This window comes from Ascidiella aspersa, chromosome 8, assembly GCF_963924565.1.
Source record: "Ascidiella aspersa chromosome 8, kaAscAspe10.2, whole genome shotgun sequence".
Taxonomy (NCBI): domain Eukaryota; kingdom Metazoa; phylum Chordata; class Ascidiacea; order Phlebobranchia; family Ascidiidae; genus Ascidiella; species Ascidiella aspersa.
Window position 1 is genome coordinate 16,043,130 of NC_139454.1, and position 17,668 is coordinate 16,060,797.

At 37.1% G+C, this 17,668-nt stretch overlaps 2 protein-coding genes and 1 long non-coding RNA gene across 5 annotated transcripts; all 3 read left to right on the top strand.

Moving 5' to 3' along the window:
• Positions 1–2,686: 2,686 nt before the first annotated feature.
• LOC146136320 (uncharacterized) lies at positions 2,687–3,796 on the top strand. Its single transcript, XR_014501615.1, has 4 exons — positions 2,687–2,839; positions 2,888–3,043; positions 3,180–3,305; positions 3,413–3,796. It is a non-coding gene; the product is annotated as an uncharacterized LOC146136320 (long non-coding RNA).
• A 2,761-nt stretch (positions 3,797–6,557) lies between these two features.
• Positions 6,558–12,958, top strand: LOC146136321 (uncharacterized). 2 transcript variants are annotated; one of them, XM_083395635.1, is made up of 3 exons: positions 6,558–8,696; positions 8,743–11,586; positions 11,926–12,958. In XM_083395635.1, the coding sequence occupies exons 2-3, from the start codon at positions 11,487–11,489 to the stop codon at positions 12,471–12,473; spliced, it is 648 nt and encodes a 215-aa protein (XP_083251761.1). In that variant the 5' UTR covers positions 6,558–8,696; positions 8,743–11,486; the 3' UTR covers positions 12,474–12,958. The 2 variants fall into 2 exon arrangements, with proteins under 2 accessions (XP_083251761.1, XP_083251760.1); XM_083395634.1 differs by having other exon boundaries at positions 6,558–11,586.
• A 745-nt stretch (positions 12,959–13,703) lies between these two features.
• Positions 13,704–17,421, top strand: LOC146136322 (uncharacterized). 2 transcript variants are annotated; one of them, XM_083395452.1, is made up of 2 exons: positions 13,704–14,245; positions 16,721–17,421. In XM_083395452.1, the coding sequence occupies exons 1-2, from the start codon at positions 14,158–14,160 to the stop codon at positions 17,338–17,340; spliced, it is 708 nt and encodes a 235-aa protein (XP_083251578.1). In that variant the 5' UTR covers positions 13,704–14,157; the 3' UTR covers positions 17,341–17,421. The 2 variants fall into 2 exon arrangements, with proteins under 2 accessions (XP_083251578.1, XP_083251579.1); XM_083395453.1 differs by having other exon boundaries at positions 13,704–14,241.
• The last annotated feature ends 247 nt before the right edge of the window (positions 17,422–17,668 follow it).

A 17,668-nucleotide genomic window follows, 5' to 3' on the forward strand; every position in this document is an offset into this window, starting at 1 on the left:
AATACTCAGAATGTGCACTTTCCCATCTGTCCTAAAAGAACTATATATTGGTCCTAATTTCATTAGATATATGGTTATTTTCATAAAATGTAATTTTTGGTTCAAATATGAATAAGACATATTATGCACAGTTTTACATCACAATAACATGATTACAACACAATACATCAGCATAATGAGTATGACATGTGTCTCGGGTAAACACACCCTGTTGGTATCTTAAGCAAACAGGTAGCGCTTTTTTTAATCGACCAAAATGAATTTAAGATTCTTAAGCCGGCAGCGACGCGAAATAATTAGGTCAAACGAAAATCAACATGAAATCCGGAGAAATCACGAGGTGGATATATATACTGACATTTTCTGTATGTCAATGTAAACTCCCAGTATGCTCAAAATATTGGTTTACATCCGCTTGAAACATAGATAAACAAGGGACTGTGCATTGCATGGATATTTGCAGTACAAGCAACAGGACTTGATGCTGGTTTAGAGTCCTACCACATTCATTTTAGCAGTAGCGAAACGAGTTGTTAAAATCGAAATTGCAAGGAAGAAATAAAGGCGCTCTTTCACTATTGTACGTAAAAAGTTATGCAAAAAAAAAATAATAATAATACCGCATACCACAACGCATATTGTTTGGGTTTGGGTGCGGGTTAGCGTTTGGGTGAGGGTGGGTCAAGTAATATTATGTTTATTATTAATAATAACTTGACTAGTAAAGTCGTAACACCCAGCACCCTCAACCAAACGCTAATCCGCACCCTAACCCAAACAATATGTGTTGTGGTATGCGGCATTTGAAGAAAACATTTTTGTTATTAATTTTTACGTACAATAATGAAAGAGCGCCGAAATAAATATGGGGAATAACTATATAATAATAATACTTGACTCACCTTTGGAAACCCAATAAACTAACACCCTAACCCAAATAATCTTAGCAATATATAGCTCCGGGCGTAAGTTTGGTAGGATTTTAAACGAGGGCCCAGGGCGCTGGTCTAGAATCCTACCACAGTTCTAAAATCAACGCACAAAATTTGAGTTAGGGTGCGGGTTAGCGTTTGGGTGTGGGTGGGTCAAGTATTATTATATTCTTTGTTTTATAATAATACTTGACGCACCTTAACCCAAACGCTAACCCGCACCCTAACCCAAATGGTGTTTCGTTGTGGTAGGATTCTAGACCAGCGCCGGGCCCAGGACTCTAAAACGTGCACATACATAATGTCCTCTTACACTTGCGATATGTGCACGGTTCGGCGATTTGCAGCACGTTTCGCCAATGCAAACTTTTTGAGGTTTTTCGGGTCGGCCTATCATGTAAAAAAAAGTTTTATCCGCAGCTATATTACGCGTTCACGTCGATTATCCTTGAAATGCGCGACTTTCTTGCGGCCGTGGTTGAAGTGGGCACTGCCCTAGTGCACCGGGGATTCATTAAAATTTAAAAAACATATACTTGGTCAAAAATGTTCTTCGTTGCACCGGCGGATAGCAAACAAAAAAGTTCTAACCAAGAGACATACCAAACGGTAAGAGTAACACTACAATTTCACCCATCAGTATCGCACACGCAGTCACGCAGACGAATAGCATGGGTTGATTAGTAAAACGTTGGTTAAACGCTGTTTAAAACGAACGCCATTTATGTTCTTTACGGCAACGAAATCGAAATTTCTTGCACATTAAACAAAATAAATATTGTTACTATAGAAGTTTATAAAACTACTTTTATTATATAACAAAAGTGTATATCATTCGAGTGATAAATAACGATTTGGGTCCAAAAATATAAACATGAATAGATAGTAAAACAATATTTTTTCACCAACGTTTTTGCAGAAAACAATACTGTTTTAAACAAGTTAAAGTAAATTCATTTGACTAAAATTCATTTTGTAAATAAATTGTTTGTGACAATTTTTTATGCAATATTTTTCATTGGCTGTTCCGCAGAATCGTTTAAATCCATAATTAGCCTTTCCACATGGCCGCTTCAAAGGTGGCTTTAAAGGTGGCCTGGCCACCTTTGCCTCCGAAAAAGCCACTTTTCCGCCAAAAAGGTGGCTTTTCGCTGGCCCTACTCCAGAGTAGGTCCAGGCCACTGTGGCTTTTGCGAAAGGTGGCTTTTGGGTGTGCGTATCGAAGGTTTTCGGTTTGCCCAGTTCACCTTCTACCTAATTTCGGTTTATGTGTTGTTAAGTGACGATTTTTACGCAGCCATGTGTCCATAGCGAAGGCAAGGTACATTTTAGTGACAAAAGGTGTGTTGTAATTAAAATTTATTGTATAGTTAACGGTTTTAGAATACTGTGTGCTAGGTTCACCTTATTTTGTACTTTGCAACACACGTTGCTGTGATTTAAACGATCAGTTTTTTTGCGCGACAAAGCTATTTGCAGCTGCCACAACGTGTTTGGAGAGGTCAGCAGCACATCCCTTGTTATGGAAAAAATAATTTTGCTGAAGAACCCGCAGTGGCTTTAGAGTTAAATTGCATGTTTATCTGTTTTTGGGGGGGTATTGTATATTTTCTAAATCGCTCCGGTAAGTGTGTGATGCTATATTTTGCTAACAACTTACCAACAATATTTTTGGGTTGTTTTAGCAACTGTTCTGTATTTTAATTATTTTGTTACAAAACAAAAGTGTTTTATTTCCTAACTTTAATTCTCTTTACTAGCTTGCCATGAATTCTAGGGCAAAATGGTCAGAACAAGCAACCTGTAATCTTATAATTGTATTCAATAGAATAATTTGTTGGAAAAATGAATTTGAAAAATGTCCGATTTTTTGTTTGACGCAATTACAAAGGATATTCCTCCTCAAAGTAAGTGCATGAAGATTTTTGAATTTGTTTGCTTATTTATAATGACAGTTCATCAAACAGGTTACGAACAAAATAACAAAATCAAGAAACTTGCAATGACCTTTGTGGTGGTTTAAATGAATATTGTCCTCATCAACCAAAGCAATGTCTCAACCATATTTCCAACTATTAAACAGAATATTAGCATCCTGTCCTAGCAGTATGGTACGTTTTATTGCAATTTTAATTATCAGGTAATATATTGCTAAATTATTTTCATCCTGCTGTTTTTTTGATAACTTTTGGGTATTTAAATATGTTCTATAATGTGAAAAGTTTAGCAGTGTATTGCTGTCTTTAGGCATCCACCAGTGAGGGTGTTGAATTGATACAAATTCAAACTCAGGAAAATCAATTCTCATATCAAGCTGTTGACAACTAATGAACCAGCACACCACAGCAGTCGCTGAGTCAGTTGGGGTAACAGGTAAAATTTGAGTTTTATTTTGTTTATTTAGTAAAACTCTTAGTTTTGTCCGCAACGACAAATTTACTTACTACTGAACTTCAAATCATTGTTTTTATATTGTATAGAAAATGAATCAGAACATTCTTTGGACGAAATGATAAAATTAATTGCTGATGAGGTTGAAAGGGATAGAGCAAATATTTCACAAGAAAATGGAAAGATGATCAATGCAATGGGAGAACAAAAACATTATTCATGCCCTCCCTTAAGTAAATACCTTCCCATACTTTGGTAGCTTTAACTGAATTTGTTAATACCTTTCTTTTTGAATGGTTTTTAAAATCACTGTATGTCAACATATTAAAGAAATGTTTTTTCTTGTTCGTTTTTGTCATTCTGTTTTTAAATGCACTGTACACGTTTTTTTGTAATTTATTATCTTGCTATATCATTTTTGTTATTAACATTTGCTATACATTCTTGAGTTTTTATTTGAATACACATTTAAAAATATCAAAATTGATAACTTGTTATCATTGCACAATTGTCAGCAAGATATTGACAGATGATGTTCCTCACTAAACTATTCTCTGTTGAGCCTGTACCTTGTGGTATAATGGCAGGCTTAGATATATCTCTATAAAATATGGAAGGTCTGGGGTTCTTTTATGTTCACAAATATTATGCAAAATACAACAAATTGTGAAAATCCTTGGTGCATCTGAAACTTTGACAGCAATCCGCTTTTGCAAAATCATCTTTAATAGGAAAAAATGAGGATATAACAATTTGTAGTCAGCAACCGCCGTCTCTTTCTTACTTTTGGTTTCCAAATAAACTTGTCTCTTTTAGCTACTATTTCATATATCTCCAAAATACTACATCTTGGCAATAATTTTTCGGTCTCTTATCGCTTATATACTCAAAGACAACCGTACGAATGATAGAAAACTGTGGTACAAACAGCGTTCACTTTATCTGAACGGCCATGTGAATTGACCGCTAAAAGTGGCCAAAAAAGCCACCTTTTTCAGCCGGCCACCTTTGAAAAAGCCACCTTTCAAGTTGGCCATGTGGAAAGGCTAAATGTGTTCCTTGGCTCAAACAAAAGATTGCTCTGTGTTAACCTATAGTACTGTATGCAACTATATGGAATTATATTCACGGATGTCACATTTCAAATACTTTTTATCGTATGTATTGGGAACGTATATTTCCAACTGTTTGTCCATGTGATTGCAGCGCGACCGTTTAATACTGAAGTGTTAATTTTCTTCGATTTCTTGTTCCTTGCTAAATCGGTTCCTGTTCCAGTCGGTCGGCTACTGACTATCAACCCCCAGCGCCAACGCATTCGATTTTTTGCTATATTAATTCAAGCAAATGCTCCAAAAAACTTAAATATGTCATCGTAATATGTTGTGCTGCAACGTGAGTTGTATTCACAGAATGCCTTATTTTTTAAATTAAAAAAAATCTTGAAACATGACCATACGCGCGTTATGCCGAGGCAGTTTGTTTAGTTTAGATCAGTAGTCAGTTATTGAAATAAACATATGCTTATCCCATGAAATTACTTCCATATTTTATTTTTGAAATATTATTAATATAAATGCTAACAAAGCTCCATACCACTATATCGCTATGTAAACCCTCTCGCTAAAAAAGATAGTAAAATCACTATTTATGCCGAGTAAAGTAAAAGTAAATGCCTGAATGTTAATTGTTTTTATTGATTTTAGCACTTAAAGAGGTTAAATCCTCTCTTCCTGTGTATTACAGAGAACCCCGTGGTTCTGCATATTTAGAGAAAATACAAATATGTGACACAGAACAACACAGGTCGAAAAGCGGAATTCTGATAAAATTTCAAACGAAAACAAAACACGCGTTTTGCGCAAGCGGAACTGACGTACATTGTCGTAAGTGTTTTAGATTACCACAGTAATCCAATTCAAATCACTAGATACAGCACTCGCGTGGCCTGGGCCTCAAGTGGATTTTATTTGTAAAACATTTTTGTGGCTGCTTGGATGTGTAGCCTGCGTTTTACAGAGTTTATTCACATTTTACAATCGTAAAGTAACCACTCGGTGGGTAATTTGTCACAAAGGCGGATAATGTGGAAAGCAAAACAACAAAAAAATAAAAATTAGAATAGGACAATTCTCAATTGCATAAAAGCCAAACCACTTAACTCAGGGTGGGTATTTATTTTTGACGGCGGGTCGAAAGAGAAACATAAAACGTCTTGGCGAACCGTGTCAAAAGAGGAGATCTCGGTTTCGAACAATTTAAATGTTCCGGTTCAGCTCCAGTTCGACCATTGTTATTTCCAAACCGGTTCACAAAGTTCCGGTTCGGATACAATATAAGTTGCGTTAATCTAAAAGTGTGCGTCAATAAATATATGGAGAATAATCTTTCAATTGTAAGTCATTTAAGCTAAGTTACGTGACGTATTAAAAAAACAGAAACTTATTATTAAATAACAAAAAAATAAAAATCAACGTTTTATTCAATTAATATTCATATGTTTGTCATAAAATTTCGCAAATGGCGTAACTTAACCCTGTACAATACAAGTTGTGATGTCATGCTGGAGTAAACCGCTTTTGTTTACAGGTTCGGGTTCGCTTAAGGTTCATGTTCTTTCAAATTGTTCGGTTCAGGTTCGGTTATGGTTCGAAAAAAATGACCCAAACCCGGTTCGTAAAGTTCCGGTTCGGCTCCGGTTCGACTCCCTGCTTTAAACACCTTTGTTTTGACAAGCTGGTAAAAGTAGAAACAGGTGGGATGCCTTAAAAAAGTAATGTACCGCATTGAATAAAATATCCTGAAATCAAGGAAAAAATGATATAAGGCTTATTTTGGCCTAAAAAGAGCCGCTGGCTGGATAATTTTGCTTTGTGGGCCGTAGTTTTACTCTGACTTCACTTAATAGATATAATTAAAAATTTTTGGTTATAGACCTTTTTTGCAAGTTACAAACTGGTGACCTTAAAACATTTTACGCAAACCACACAACAATAAACTAAACAAAGGTGGTGTATGAAAAGAGAGGCTTAGACGTAACGAGCAAAAACAATCATATTTAAGCGACCATTAACGTAACACGTCATGTGACGTTTGATAGCACAGCACGAGATATTTTGTCAGTTTAAGTAACTGGCAAACGAAAAACGTTTCTCCTTAGTCACGCACTGTTAGTGATATGTTATGGATCAGAGGTTGCGTTGTTCAGTCAAGCAGTGTAGGTTATGTATGTAGTACTGTAGTTGTGTAGTAACGCTTTGCGGAGTGCATCGCATCATAAACCGATCACTGCTTTATTTATTAGTGTTTGTTTTTGATTTGACTAAAGTATTTCGATATAGGAAATGCAATTTTATTGATCATTGGTATACTACGTATGTATATGCAGGGCTAAACTCAATTTAGTTTGAAGCTGATGCTGGTTTCTGCTATGATTTGAGTCTGGCTCCGTTTGTTAAGGTTGATCGAAGGTTGCGTGTTCTAACAGCTTAGCCACAGCAATGTATTAAACGTATCTGATTTTATTGTATAACATCAGAATGACAATCAACTTACAGGAATAGCTTAAGGTCCATGCACAGTACTAACGGTCCAGCATAATACCTTCTGTCCGTTACATTATTTCAGTTGTTTAGTTTCGTTAGCCTCGTTTGGCTTAATGCCCACCGCTTTTGTACACATCGTCTGGCCATCGAAGCATTTAGCAGAGGCTTGTTAAATGGTTACTTGTTTATAGACACGGTCGAATGTTGAATGGTGAGAGGTCTGCGGTTTGGCCACGTCAATAAGTTTGTTATAAAACATTAAGTTCGAATAATACCAACAAATAACAATACTTACCCTACATATACCTTGTTTAAGTAGTAAGGTTCGCAAATGTTTGTTTGTAGTAAGGTGCACAAATTTTATGAAAGTTAATTCATTTGCAAGATACTAATCACAATGTGAATGTGATTGTTAATACAGCGTTACTAAGTTGTTTCCCTAGCGACAAGGATATAAAATAAACTTATACTTCTTGTAATAGATGTTTCCGATGTAGATATTGTTTCTTTTTTACTTCTTTTTTTTAGATATTGTTTCTTTATACATCTCTTTATATGTTTTAATAGTAGTTTAGGATGAGGAGGTATTTTGTTTTGCAATGAAGGTTTAATAACCAAAATATTAGATGTCTGATAACCGAGATATTAGATGTCTGATTTGTGCTTCGTTGTTAAACAACTGCTAGGTATTTATCGTTTTATTAAAACGACATTATTCTGTCGCTACACCTCTTACAGTTACAACACTAAAATAATAAATAAAAATGACTCCTACTGTTTTCGCGGCAAATATTTTGTGATTTTAGTGTAACCCCAAAATAGAAAAACGCCTTTATCATCTTTATCGGTATAAGGTAGGGGAATCGAACATGAATAAAAAACTTATGAACCGGTTTTGGGCCAATTTTTTCCGAACCATAATCGAGCCTAAACCGTTTTTTGTAGGATTTTTATCAGCCGAACCGGCACTGACCGAATATTAAAAAAATTCTTAACCGAACCCGAAGCCTTTGGGAGGGAATGTTTCAGCTCGCTTTCATTTGTAAATGTGTTTCGTCGTGTTTTTGCTTCAAAGTTAAAATGTTTATTTTATTTTTATTAGCGAATTATGTCACGGGACGCCATACGACCGAAAACACAGTTCGGAATAAGATCAAAATACGTATAATACCTAATAGTCGTAATAACGTATAAATCGATATAGATCCTATACCCTGCTGAATAGGACCTAAATGGCCCGAATCAGTCCTATACAACGTTCTAATCCCCAAATCCACCCCTATGTGCACCACTAACTCCCCTGATAATTTCATCCCTAAACTATATTGTGTAAAAAAAAAACGGCCATAACAGCCGACCTTAACGGCCCCGTTCAAACTAGGGCGACACCAAAAAACGGCCGATGCCAGACCCAGGTTTGTTTTTAAGGTTTGGTTTGGGTGACCGCTAAGTAGTTTTAAGAGACTGCAAGTGTTTCATTTAAATACCAAAAAATAGCCATATTTGCTGAAGCGAATTATTTATTAGGCTACTGGCAGTGCACAATTACAGAACAAATTTTTCAGGTTCTATCTCATGCAACAAAACAGATTCGCAATCCCGTTCCCATCCGCCAGCTTCCATTTCTTCGTTGTTTGCAGATTCCAACCTTCAATGCTCGCACTGTCACTGTTCGTCGGTCCTTTGTTTTTTGCCACTTCTCAGCTATCGTTTGTGCATCCTCGTCAGTGAGCTGCTCCGGACCGTTTATCGAAATGTTGATTAGAGCCAGGGCTGCGGAGTCGGACTCGAGACTCGGGACTCGACGGAGTCGGTTTGTTTTGCCGGTGTCGGACTCGGGACTCGGGTAAGACCATGTAAAACTGAGTCCCGAGTCCGACGTGCGCATGCGCAGTATCAAATTTTAAAACTGTTAAGGCGGCAAAATGTAAGTTGTAAAAGTGTAATAGCAAATGGTGAAATATTTTTTAACCATGTAATGCGGGTGGATCAATTATGACATCAATATGAGTGGATTGCAAAAAATTCACCATAATTTAGTTGCGTAAATGGGTAAAATACAGGCTGTAGAGTAGGGCTACCATATTTTCAGCACCTTAAAAGAGGACAAATTTTCTTGCCTGCAAGTAAAACGAAAGTAGAATTGTTACGTTTGAGAAAAAACGTGCCATATCCAAGTATTGCATTCAGCTTCGAAATTAACACGTCCTTTTCTGAAACACGGATAATTTTGGCGTAGCTCATCAGTATACAGAGTTTTCCTTTTTAGCATTATAATGTATAGCTTATATTTTGCTTTATTGTTGTCTAAAATTAAAGAAAGCGTCTGCTGAGAACCACCTGATTCCATAGACAAGTGGTTCTTAATCCTTTTCAGCCGTGTCCTTCTTGGTAATTTTCCCATGCATTGCGCCCAAATCTCTGCCCCCCCCCCAATTTTAGCATTGGACACACAATAAATTGCTCGTGCACGAGATGATTTTGACAAACGTGTCGTGAGGGCATTCACTCCACAGTTGTAAGGCTGCGATGTCAGCGCAAATAAAAATGTAAGCGCAAAAATTGAGCTTTGCGTTATCGTGTTTCAAAAGATGTGATAACACACAACAACAGCAGCAATATTGCAAAAACATTAATGATTCGCACGATAAAGTTTTGAGTTCCCTGTTGCTAGCCTGTTATCCAATTAAATAAAACATGGACAAAAAATAGTTCGAACGGTGGATGAATTTTATCGTTTATCTATAAGTTAGCAAAATTTTAAATAGGGCCGTTATACCTTCAACGATATGAAAACATGCAATGGCAGAGACTTTGTGCTAAAAAAAGTTAACATCTAAGTAGAAAAGATTCCCGCAGAGCGCGAACATTTTTTGCCGTTTTAATGTTAAAGTTGGCAAAATTAGAGTTTGTACAGCGTTGTAGGAGTGGCGTACAACACCGCGAAACCATTGGAATCATTGCAAAAATGAAATATTAACTTAGAGCTAGCGCAAAAAAAAAGTATGAACAACTAACTCAAAATGCGAAAAAAGCGGACATTTGGACATTTTTGAGCGTCCTCGGACGATCATTCAGTTTTCTTAAGAAAAGAGGACAAATCCTCCTGAAAGAGGTCATATGGTAGGCCTACTGTAGAGTCAAAGCTGGACTCGGGACTCGACAAAATCTTACATTTGGTCGGAGTCGGACTCGGGACTCAGGAGTCGAACTCGGGTTTATTTTTTTGGCCGGAGTCGGACTCAGGAGTCGGACTCGGGTTTTTTTTTAACTCCGCAGCCCTGATTAGAGCATTCAGGGTGATATCTAGTAGCCTATTTCGTTGCTTGGTTTTAAAACGAAATAGAGGCGAAAATCCTCGCTCTGGCCAGGCGGTTGCTAGAGGAATTGACAATGCAATGCAGCAAAGTCGATGCAGCTCTGGAAACATTTGCTGGAATACGTTGCCTCGAGCAATTTTGCTGCAGACATCACCAGGATCTTGGCAGAACTCAAATTCTGGCATTGTCATTCTATCTTTTAACGTTTAATAGTCATTTAGTACTTTCAAGGTTTGTTCAGCAGGATAAAGCTGGCGCTGAGGGGTATCAAGAGGAATCTCATTAGCATCAAAGATTCGAAAAGCAGTAGGCTATATTTGTATTATCGACAAGACATAGCGAGAAACAACCAGTGTTGTATTGACTTAAGTCAATGACTTGACTTACAATGACTTGACTTAAGTGCACTTAAGTCACTGTTCTCAAGGTCATTTGGGCAAAATTATGACTTTACTGGGACTTGACTTGCGCAACTGATGACTTGGACTGGGACTTGACTTGTTATTTATTCGAAAAGACTTGACTTGGACTTAAGTTATTTTACAAATAACTTGACTGGGACTGAAGTCATTTCAAAATGACTTGTTTACAACACTGGAAACAACCATTACTTTTCTACTTTAGTTGCAATTCCAAATTTTGGGAAACCGCTGGAGAAATTTGGGGGACTGTTTCGGTCCCCCAAAACACCTTAAAAAAAACACTGGCCCAGACCCATGGCCTCCGATCACCCCATACCTTGCAGTTTCAGGCATTATTTGGACAGGCTTATGTCTTATTCAGACGATTAAGCTCAAGGCTGGGAAACACCGATCTAAACAATCTGACACCGTAGATGGAGACTTACTTTGTGTACAGGAATAAGGCACTCGGCCATACCGTTTATATGCGCCTAATATGTCACATTTCTTTCTAAATTAAAAGTTTTAAAGTCTTATTCAAAGAAACGATTTCTTAAAACTAAACCCAACCTTAGTTGTATATTTGTGTATGTGTGCGCTCGAGTCAAGAACAGCAGGTTTCCTAAAACTATTTGTTTTATGACGTCACGCTACTTCGTAAAAGTACTGTAGTATGGTTATTTAGAGGGAATTACCGCTTGCATAAAACGTTATTTTTGCTGCGTACTTCGCTTGATTTGAAACTCTATATCGAAGACAAAAACATCACCTTGGTTTGTAAAATCCGCAAATCCGATTTATCAAATAATTTCATATGACTATATTAGAACGCTACTTTTTTTTATTCCAGGTATTTTAAATATTTAAAACTTTTAAACGTTAAAAAAACACGTCAAAATGCAACAGCAGCAGCAACATAATGTATATGTGAACACAGCACCACATCACCAAGTTCACTTGCAGCAGGGATATACTGGAAGGGTGGTAACGACTGGAGGTAAATACTTACAGTATATGTCGTATATTGGTTTACGGTGCCACAAATTAACTGTTTGACTAAACCAACCAAAAAAGACTTAACTAAATTATGAATTTAGGCGACCGACACTTTTTGATTATTATTTTTTTTTTATAAAACAAGGCCTTTTTAACGTGTTAAGGGATTCGTAGTTGTTATAAATGTAAAAGTTATACAATCTTTGGGACATTTTCTTCCAAAACCAACATTATTAGTAAGAGATTGCGCGCTTTCAAGTATAAACAACGGTAGATGATGACTTTTTGACGAATTATTGTCATGGTAGTGTCTGTAAATGGGTTGTGTTTCTGTCTACAGCCAGTCAGCCTGCAGCTATGTCATGTTCGGTTTGTATGCTGATGTTCGGATTTTTCCTAATAATCCCAGGTGGGGTTATGACATCACTCGCTTGGTCGTCTACCATGGTAGGAATGGGAATCGCTTGTTTATCAATTTCGATGATATTGCTAGTCGTGGGCTTTGTAACCTGCTGCTGTTTTCGTAATCAACAGCAAAACATGGCTCGTCCAGCCACGGCGATCGTCACAACTTCTGCTGTCAACGTGATGCAAAACAACGGTAACGTTCCACAGTACAATAGTAACGCCGTAAACGCGCAGCAGTCCTTTACACAGCCTAATCTTCCAACCAACATTCACGCAACTACGACTATACTTCAGCACCAAACACAACCGGGATTCCAACAACCCAACCAACAGGGGTACCAACCTCACTTCAACCAGGACAACTTTTCAGGAGAAACACATATATCACCTTCTTATCACGAACTACGAGTGGACACCCAGGGGTTTCAGGCACCTCTAGCCCCACCCTCCTATCAGGACGCGACAGCTGGAAATAAATGATGCAAATAGTGGGTACATGGTATTACTCTGGAAAGGGAGAGGTTGGGCATGTTGAAGATACAGTGTATCTTGAGTACTGCAATATACTTAAATATTGAGTCTAAATAGCCAAACTGACGTGACGAAGTTGTTGCCATACCGGTGTCCGGATAAATTATTTTGCATAGCGCGGCTTACTTATGGACCACGAGTCGGTATTCAGAAGTTAGAACAGAAACATAGAAAAATATAAAAAACTCGAACCTAAAAAGTGAGATAATTTTTTTATTTGATATTTGTTTACGAAGTGGTATATGTGTGCTCGTAATCTGGTCTCAATATCTTGTATCGCACCTATTCTGCACTCGCTTTTGATGAAACTTAGCCTACTTCAAGCGTTAACCACATACACAATGGATATTTTTGTTTTTATATTGTATTTTTAAATTGACTGAAATATTTTTTCACATTTGTTACGATTTTCGAATAAACCAAAATAATATTTTCATGTTTGTTACAATATGTCATGTTTGTTATCTATTTTCTTTAAAAGAAATGACCTTCCAACACAACAAATAGACAACATGATCTCCGTTGTAAAAATAAGTTTGTTCTAATTTGAGGGTAGTGTATCTTAATAAATGGAAGTTAAACAAATTTGCACCGAAGCTTGATGCTGTATATCCTTTCCCTTTTAATATAATTACGCTGTGGAGCAATTTGGTGATAAGCTGCAGATTAATCCCTTTTCCTATAACGTATTACAGAAGAAAACGCAGAGTGATCTTGAAAATAGCACTTATGTAAGGTCAAATTTGTTTATTGGGTTTAAATTGGGAAACAAATTTAATGGCGACTTAACGCATTAAACACCCAAAAACAGATGTACTTAGGAAAAAAGCTGCGATTGGGTTTGCGAAATTATTTTTGTAGAAAGTGTCATCGGACGCCCTGTGTTTTGAGGATAATATTATTGTTTTAAAGAAGGCTTTAAAACCATTCAACCTAAAACTATAAAATTTCTTCTAACATCACCAGTTAAGTAAACATGTGAAACGAAATTCGTCATTGGAATTTCCCGTGAAAATCCGGCCCAAGCAATACGTCACAAAAACGATAAATACAATAGCACGCGAGAACGCGTCATGCCATATACGTCAGCAAAAAAGAAAAAGGGCTTGACTTGTTTACTATAACACGCAAATACAACTAACATACCCTTTGTGTTAGTAGATGAACTGAGGGTACCTTTTTAGCAAAAAGACTTGATTAAAAATCTTTCAGACGTGTTCAAAGTAAAATGAGACATAGGCAACCGTATTCATTAACGTAGCAATTAATTGAAATTAGCTGATGTTCTAGTAATTCATAAGCTGAAATTTCGGAACCGCATTTTTAAGTATGTATAAGTCAGTGTTAAGAAAGACTTAATTTGTTTCACATTTTCTAAAATTAGACAAAACGTCCAAAGAATATTTATTTGGAAATACTGGTCAGACTGGCTGATTTAGACAAGCCTTTTTGAAGGCATCTTGTGTATTATTTCGACTCAAATACTAATTTACAGTTCCCGGTAGTTTCGTTTGGATTAGCCCTGTTGTATTTTACCGGACAACTGTCAGTATTGTAAATTTGTGTTCAGAGAAAATTGAAGCTAAATTATGCTCGTATAACTCACGTAGGTTTTGCTGAAAGTAAATACAGTATGCCAGCAGGACATTTTCATCATGGTAACCAGTTTCATGGAGGCAATCATATGCACCGTTCCCAAATAAGGCGTTCGTATCCGGTAGGTGAGTTATGTATATCTTGAATAACAATTGTTGGGCATTTAACAAAAACGAAGCATCTTTTATAATATTGATTGCATGCTTGAGATTACATGCAAGATACTTCTTTTTAGCAACATGCACGAAAAAACGTACGTGAACAAACTGCAGATAAACTTTTGGATCTTAATTTTGCTTGATGGCAAGAATATCACCTATAATAATAATTTATAATCACCACAGCGTGGATATATAAATCTCGCAATTGACAGTAAAAAGGTAGTAACGCGTCATACCGAGCACATCTCGCCACGGGTTTACAATAAAATTCAAATCTTAAGGATGGGTACAATTAGCGTACCGGTAATAACAAATATATATTTTTAAATAATACACAACAGTTGGATCAATTACATGACATCAGCTACATTAAAATAACAGTTATTATCACTTTGTCATTTTTTTTAATTATTCAACCATTACAGTTGGGCTACACTGTCCTAAAAGAATACGGACCCAAGCCATTAAAACAAATAAACGTCGGAATAATGCACAATTTGACATAAGACCAAAATAGGGCTAATATGGAATAGGATCGAAACAGGACCAATATAGTTGTAATAACGTCTAATTCGGAAGTCCTAAATCCGTCGAAGGACTATATGCAACCTTGTCCCCAAAAGCCGAATCCAAATCCCCCGCGTAACTTCATGACTAACTGCCCTAATTATTTCAGGCCTAACCTAATTTCTAACCCTATTCATTACCCACCACTAACCCAAAATAGTGGCATACAATCTGGTGCAAAAACAGCAGCGCCTAAACGGCGTCGTTCAAACCCGGGCGTCCTAACGTTCACACCGAAACGGCCAACGCCAGGTTGATTGGCCCATACCCTCTCGTCACATTTTTAGACGTTGTTTAGACGTAATTAATTACAAATTACAATTAAAATACCATGAATAAACTTATTTTTGTCAAAAATTTTTTTTACAAAACAATTTAGGGATGGATCATGAATTTTTGTTTTGAGAAGATTACATTTTTTAGGTATAAGTTACGTCATAACGTGACGTCATAACATAGTTAGCTTAATAGAGCTGCTATACGTGGACAAAAAAAATATATTTTTATGATGACTTAACCGGGATTAAGATAACTAATATATGATAACGGTACACACAAAGCAAAACATAACGGCTTTGCACAGTCAGATTTTCGATTTTTGGTCCGTTTTTTTGTCAACCCTGAAAGAACCCTTTTTATGCTGTCCATGGCTTTGCTACTGTCTAACACAAAATTATTTTATTTATTAGGCTAGCAGAAACCTATACTTGTGTGGTAGCCCAATTGGATTTTTTATAAAACAATCTTTATGTGAAACTTCTGTATTAACAGCTCCTGCTTTCTAATAGCAAACCGCATGTTTTACCTGGTGGCGTCATTCTTTGTACTCGACTGGGAAAAATGTAATCACCACAATATTATCAGTTAAAGTTATTTGATAAATAGTGTATATTCGTGCAGACATTTGATTTGGGGAATCCTGTGGGCGACCTGCGAAATACGACCCGCAAAGCGAAAATATGTGGCCCGCAGCAGGCTTTAGTTTTAGGCCTGCGACACGAATACTCTGGCGTGTAGTTTTATGGCATATTTAAACAAGACTTGTTAGGCGCACAATCAGTTTGTCAAATTTTAACTTCAAAATTATCGATAATAGCCTAATTTATTCTGCTTGACATGGTGTCGGTTATTTAAAATTACTTCAGTATGGCCTTAGCACAGTGGTTCTCAACGTGTCAACCCGCGAACTCCTTAAACCGCTATTCAATACTCAGCTCACCCCTAAAGAAAAAAAAAACAGCACGTGTAAATTGCCCACACGAAGGGAGTATAAACTCTTTAAAATTACACGTTTATTTCGATCGCTATACCTACAGTACCTAATCATTAGTAATCTAGTTTCGCCAATAGTATTGTAATGAAAACTGTATATGAACAGTGGTATAGCAAATAACAAAGAGCACCGAAGCGCATGGTAAAAACCCTGCAATGGTTAGATTTTGAATTTGACTCTGCCCATAGCGTGCGTCAAATACCCCATAGCGTGCGTCAATGTGCAAAGCGCAAAGGCACGCAAATTTTACCCTCAATTGTGCTTTATTTTGTCAAATTACAGATTCCCCCTTAAACTTACCCCCCCCCCCCTCCCCAACAACTTTGGGACCTGCCGCTTCAACAACTGTACCACGCAGGTTTAGCCGTGAAATAAATAGAGTTTCGGATTTCAAACATTTAATTTTTTTCTTATTAAACTGTTTTGTTTCTATTTTTATCATTTTGTGATGATTTAAACAAGGATGTATATACAAATATTCTTAATAACTTTTCTCGTATTATTTACATTACGGATAGATTGATGAGTATAGCATATTACTCTTACCTCGATAATGCATAACTATTTTTACAAACTACAAACATGACGTATCGTTGCAGGCACCTACCAACGGAATTGTCGTTATCCGTGGTCGATTGTCCTGATGATGTGCGGAATCTTCTTAATTGTTCCAGGTGCAATCCTTACTAGCGAAGGGAATTCCGGCGGCTACGCTTGCTTAGCAATTGCAATTTTACTGTTGATTGGGAGTGTTATCACCTGCTGTTATTTTTGCAAGCAGCATCAGATGAAGAAACGACAGCCGACTGGGACGGCCATTAACCTACCACACATCAACGATCCGCAAAACACCACTGATATACACAACGGCACGACGCAAACCTCTAGTAGGCAAGCCTTTATGACGCTAAATTCCAACGACTTGCAGCAGTACATGACTGCCGTCGCCAATTGTGAAAACATTGAGCAAATGTTTGAAACAGCTCAACGTTACATGCCTGTTGAGTATCAAGTAGCCATCAGGTCCATGTTGCAGAACCAAGCACAGCCGCAGTTTCAGCAGACTCAGACCACTACCGATTTTCCACAAGGGCTCCAGTCAAATGAAAACCAGGCAACGATTACGGACGAGTTTTCTACATCCTGCCTGACACAACCTGACACAACTTCTAATTTTCAAGGACCACCCTCTTATGGTGATGCAATCGAAATGAAGTAAACCAATTAGTTAGAGTTTATCCAAAGCAGATCAAATAAAAGCATTTTTTTTGCGTGATTAAGAATAAAGTTTTGTATTTTCCCTGTTGTCTCACTGATACGTACTCGAAAAATACCGAAGGGCTTTTAGTATGATATTTTTTAATAGCTAAGGGGGGCGCAACCACAGGACCAGGTGCGGCAAAAAAAGGTTAAGAACCACTGGTTTATAGCGTCAAACGTTCAAGTTAGATTGGATTTAACATTAGCGTAAGAGGTAAAGGCACAAGGCACTGTTTTTGGATAGTATTTACCCACGCGTAGCCATAACAAGTCCACTCGCTAGCTAT

Bases quoted from the DNA above. Each gene is read 5' to 3' on its own strand.
- LOC146136321 (XM_083395634.1), top strand. From the start codon at position 11,487: ATGCAACAGCAGCAGCAACATAATGTATATGTGAACACAGCACCACAT. The intron at 11,587-11,925 runs GTAAATACTTAC...TTCTGTCTACAG, and splicing joins AAGGGTGGTAACGACTGGAG to CCAGTCAGCCTGCAGCTATG.
- LOC146136322 (XM_083395452.1), top strand. From the start codon at position 14,158: ATGCCAGCAGGACATTTTCATCATGGTAACCAGTTTCATGGAGGCAAT. The intron at 14,246-16,720 runs GTGAGTTATGTA...GTATCGTTGCAG, and splicing joins AAGGCGTTCGTATCCGGTAG to GCACCTACCAACGGAATTGT.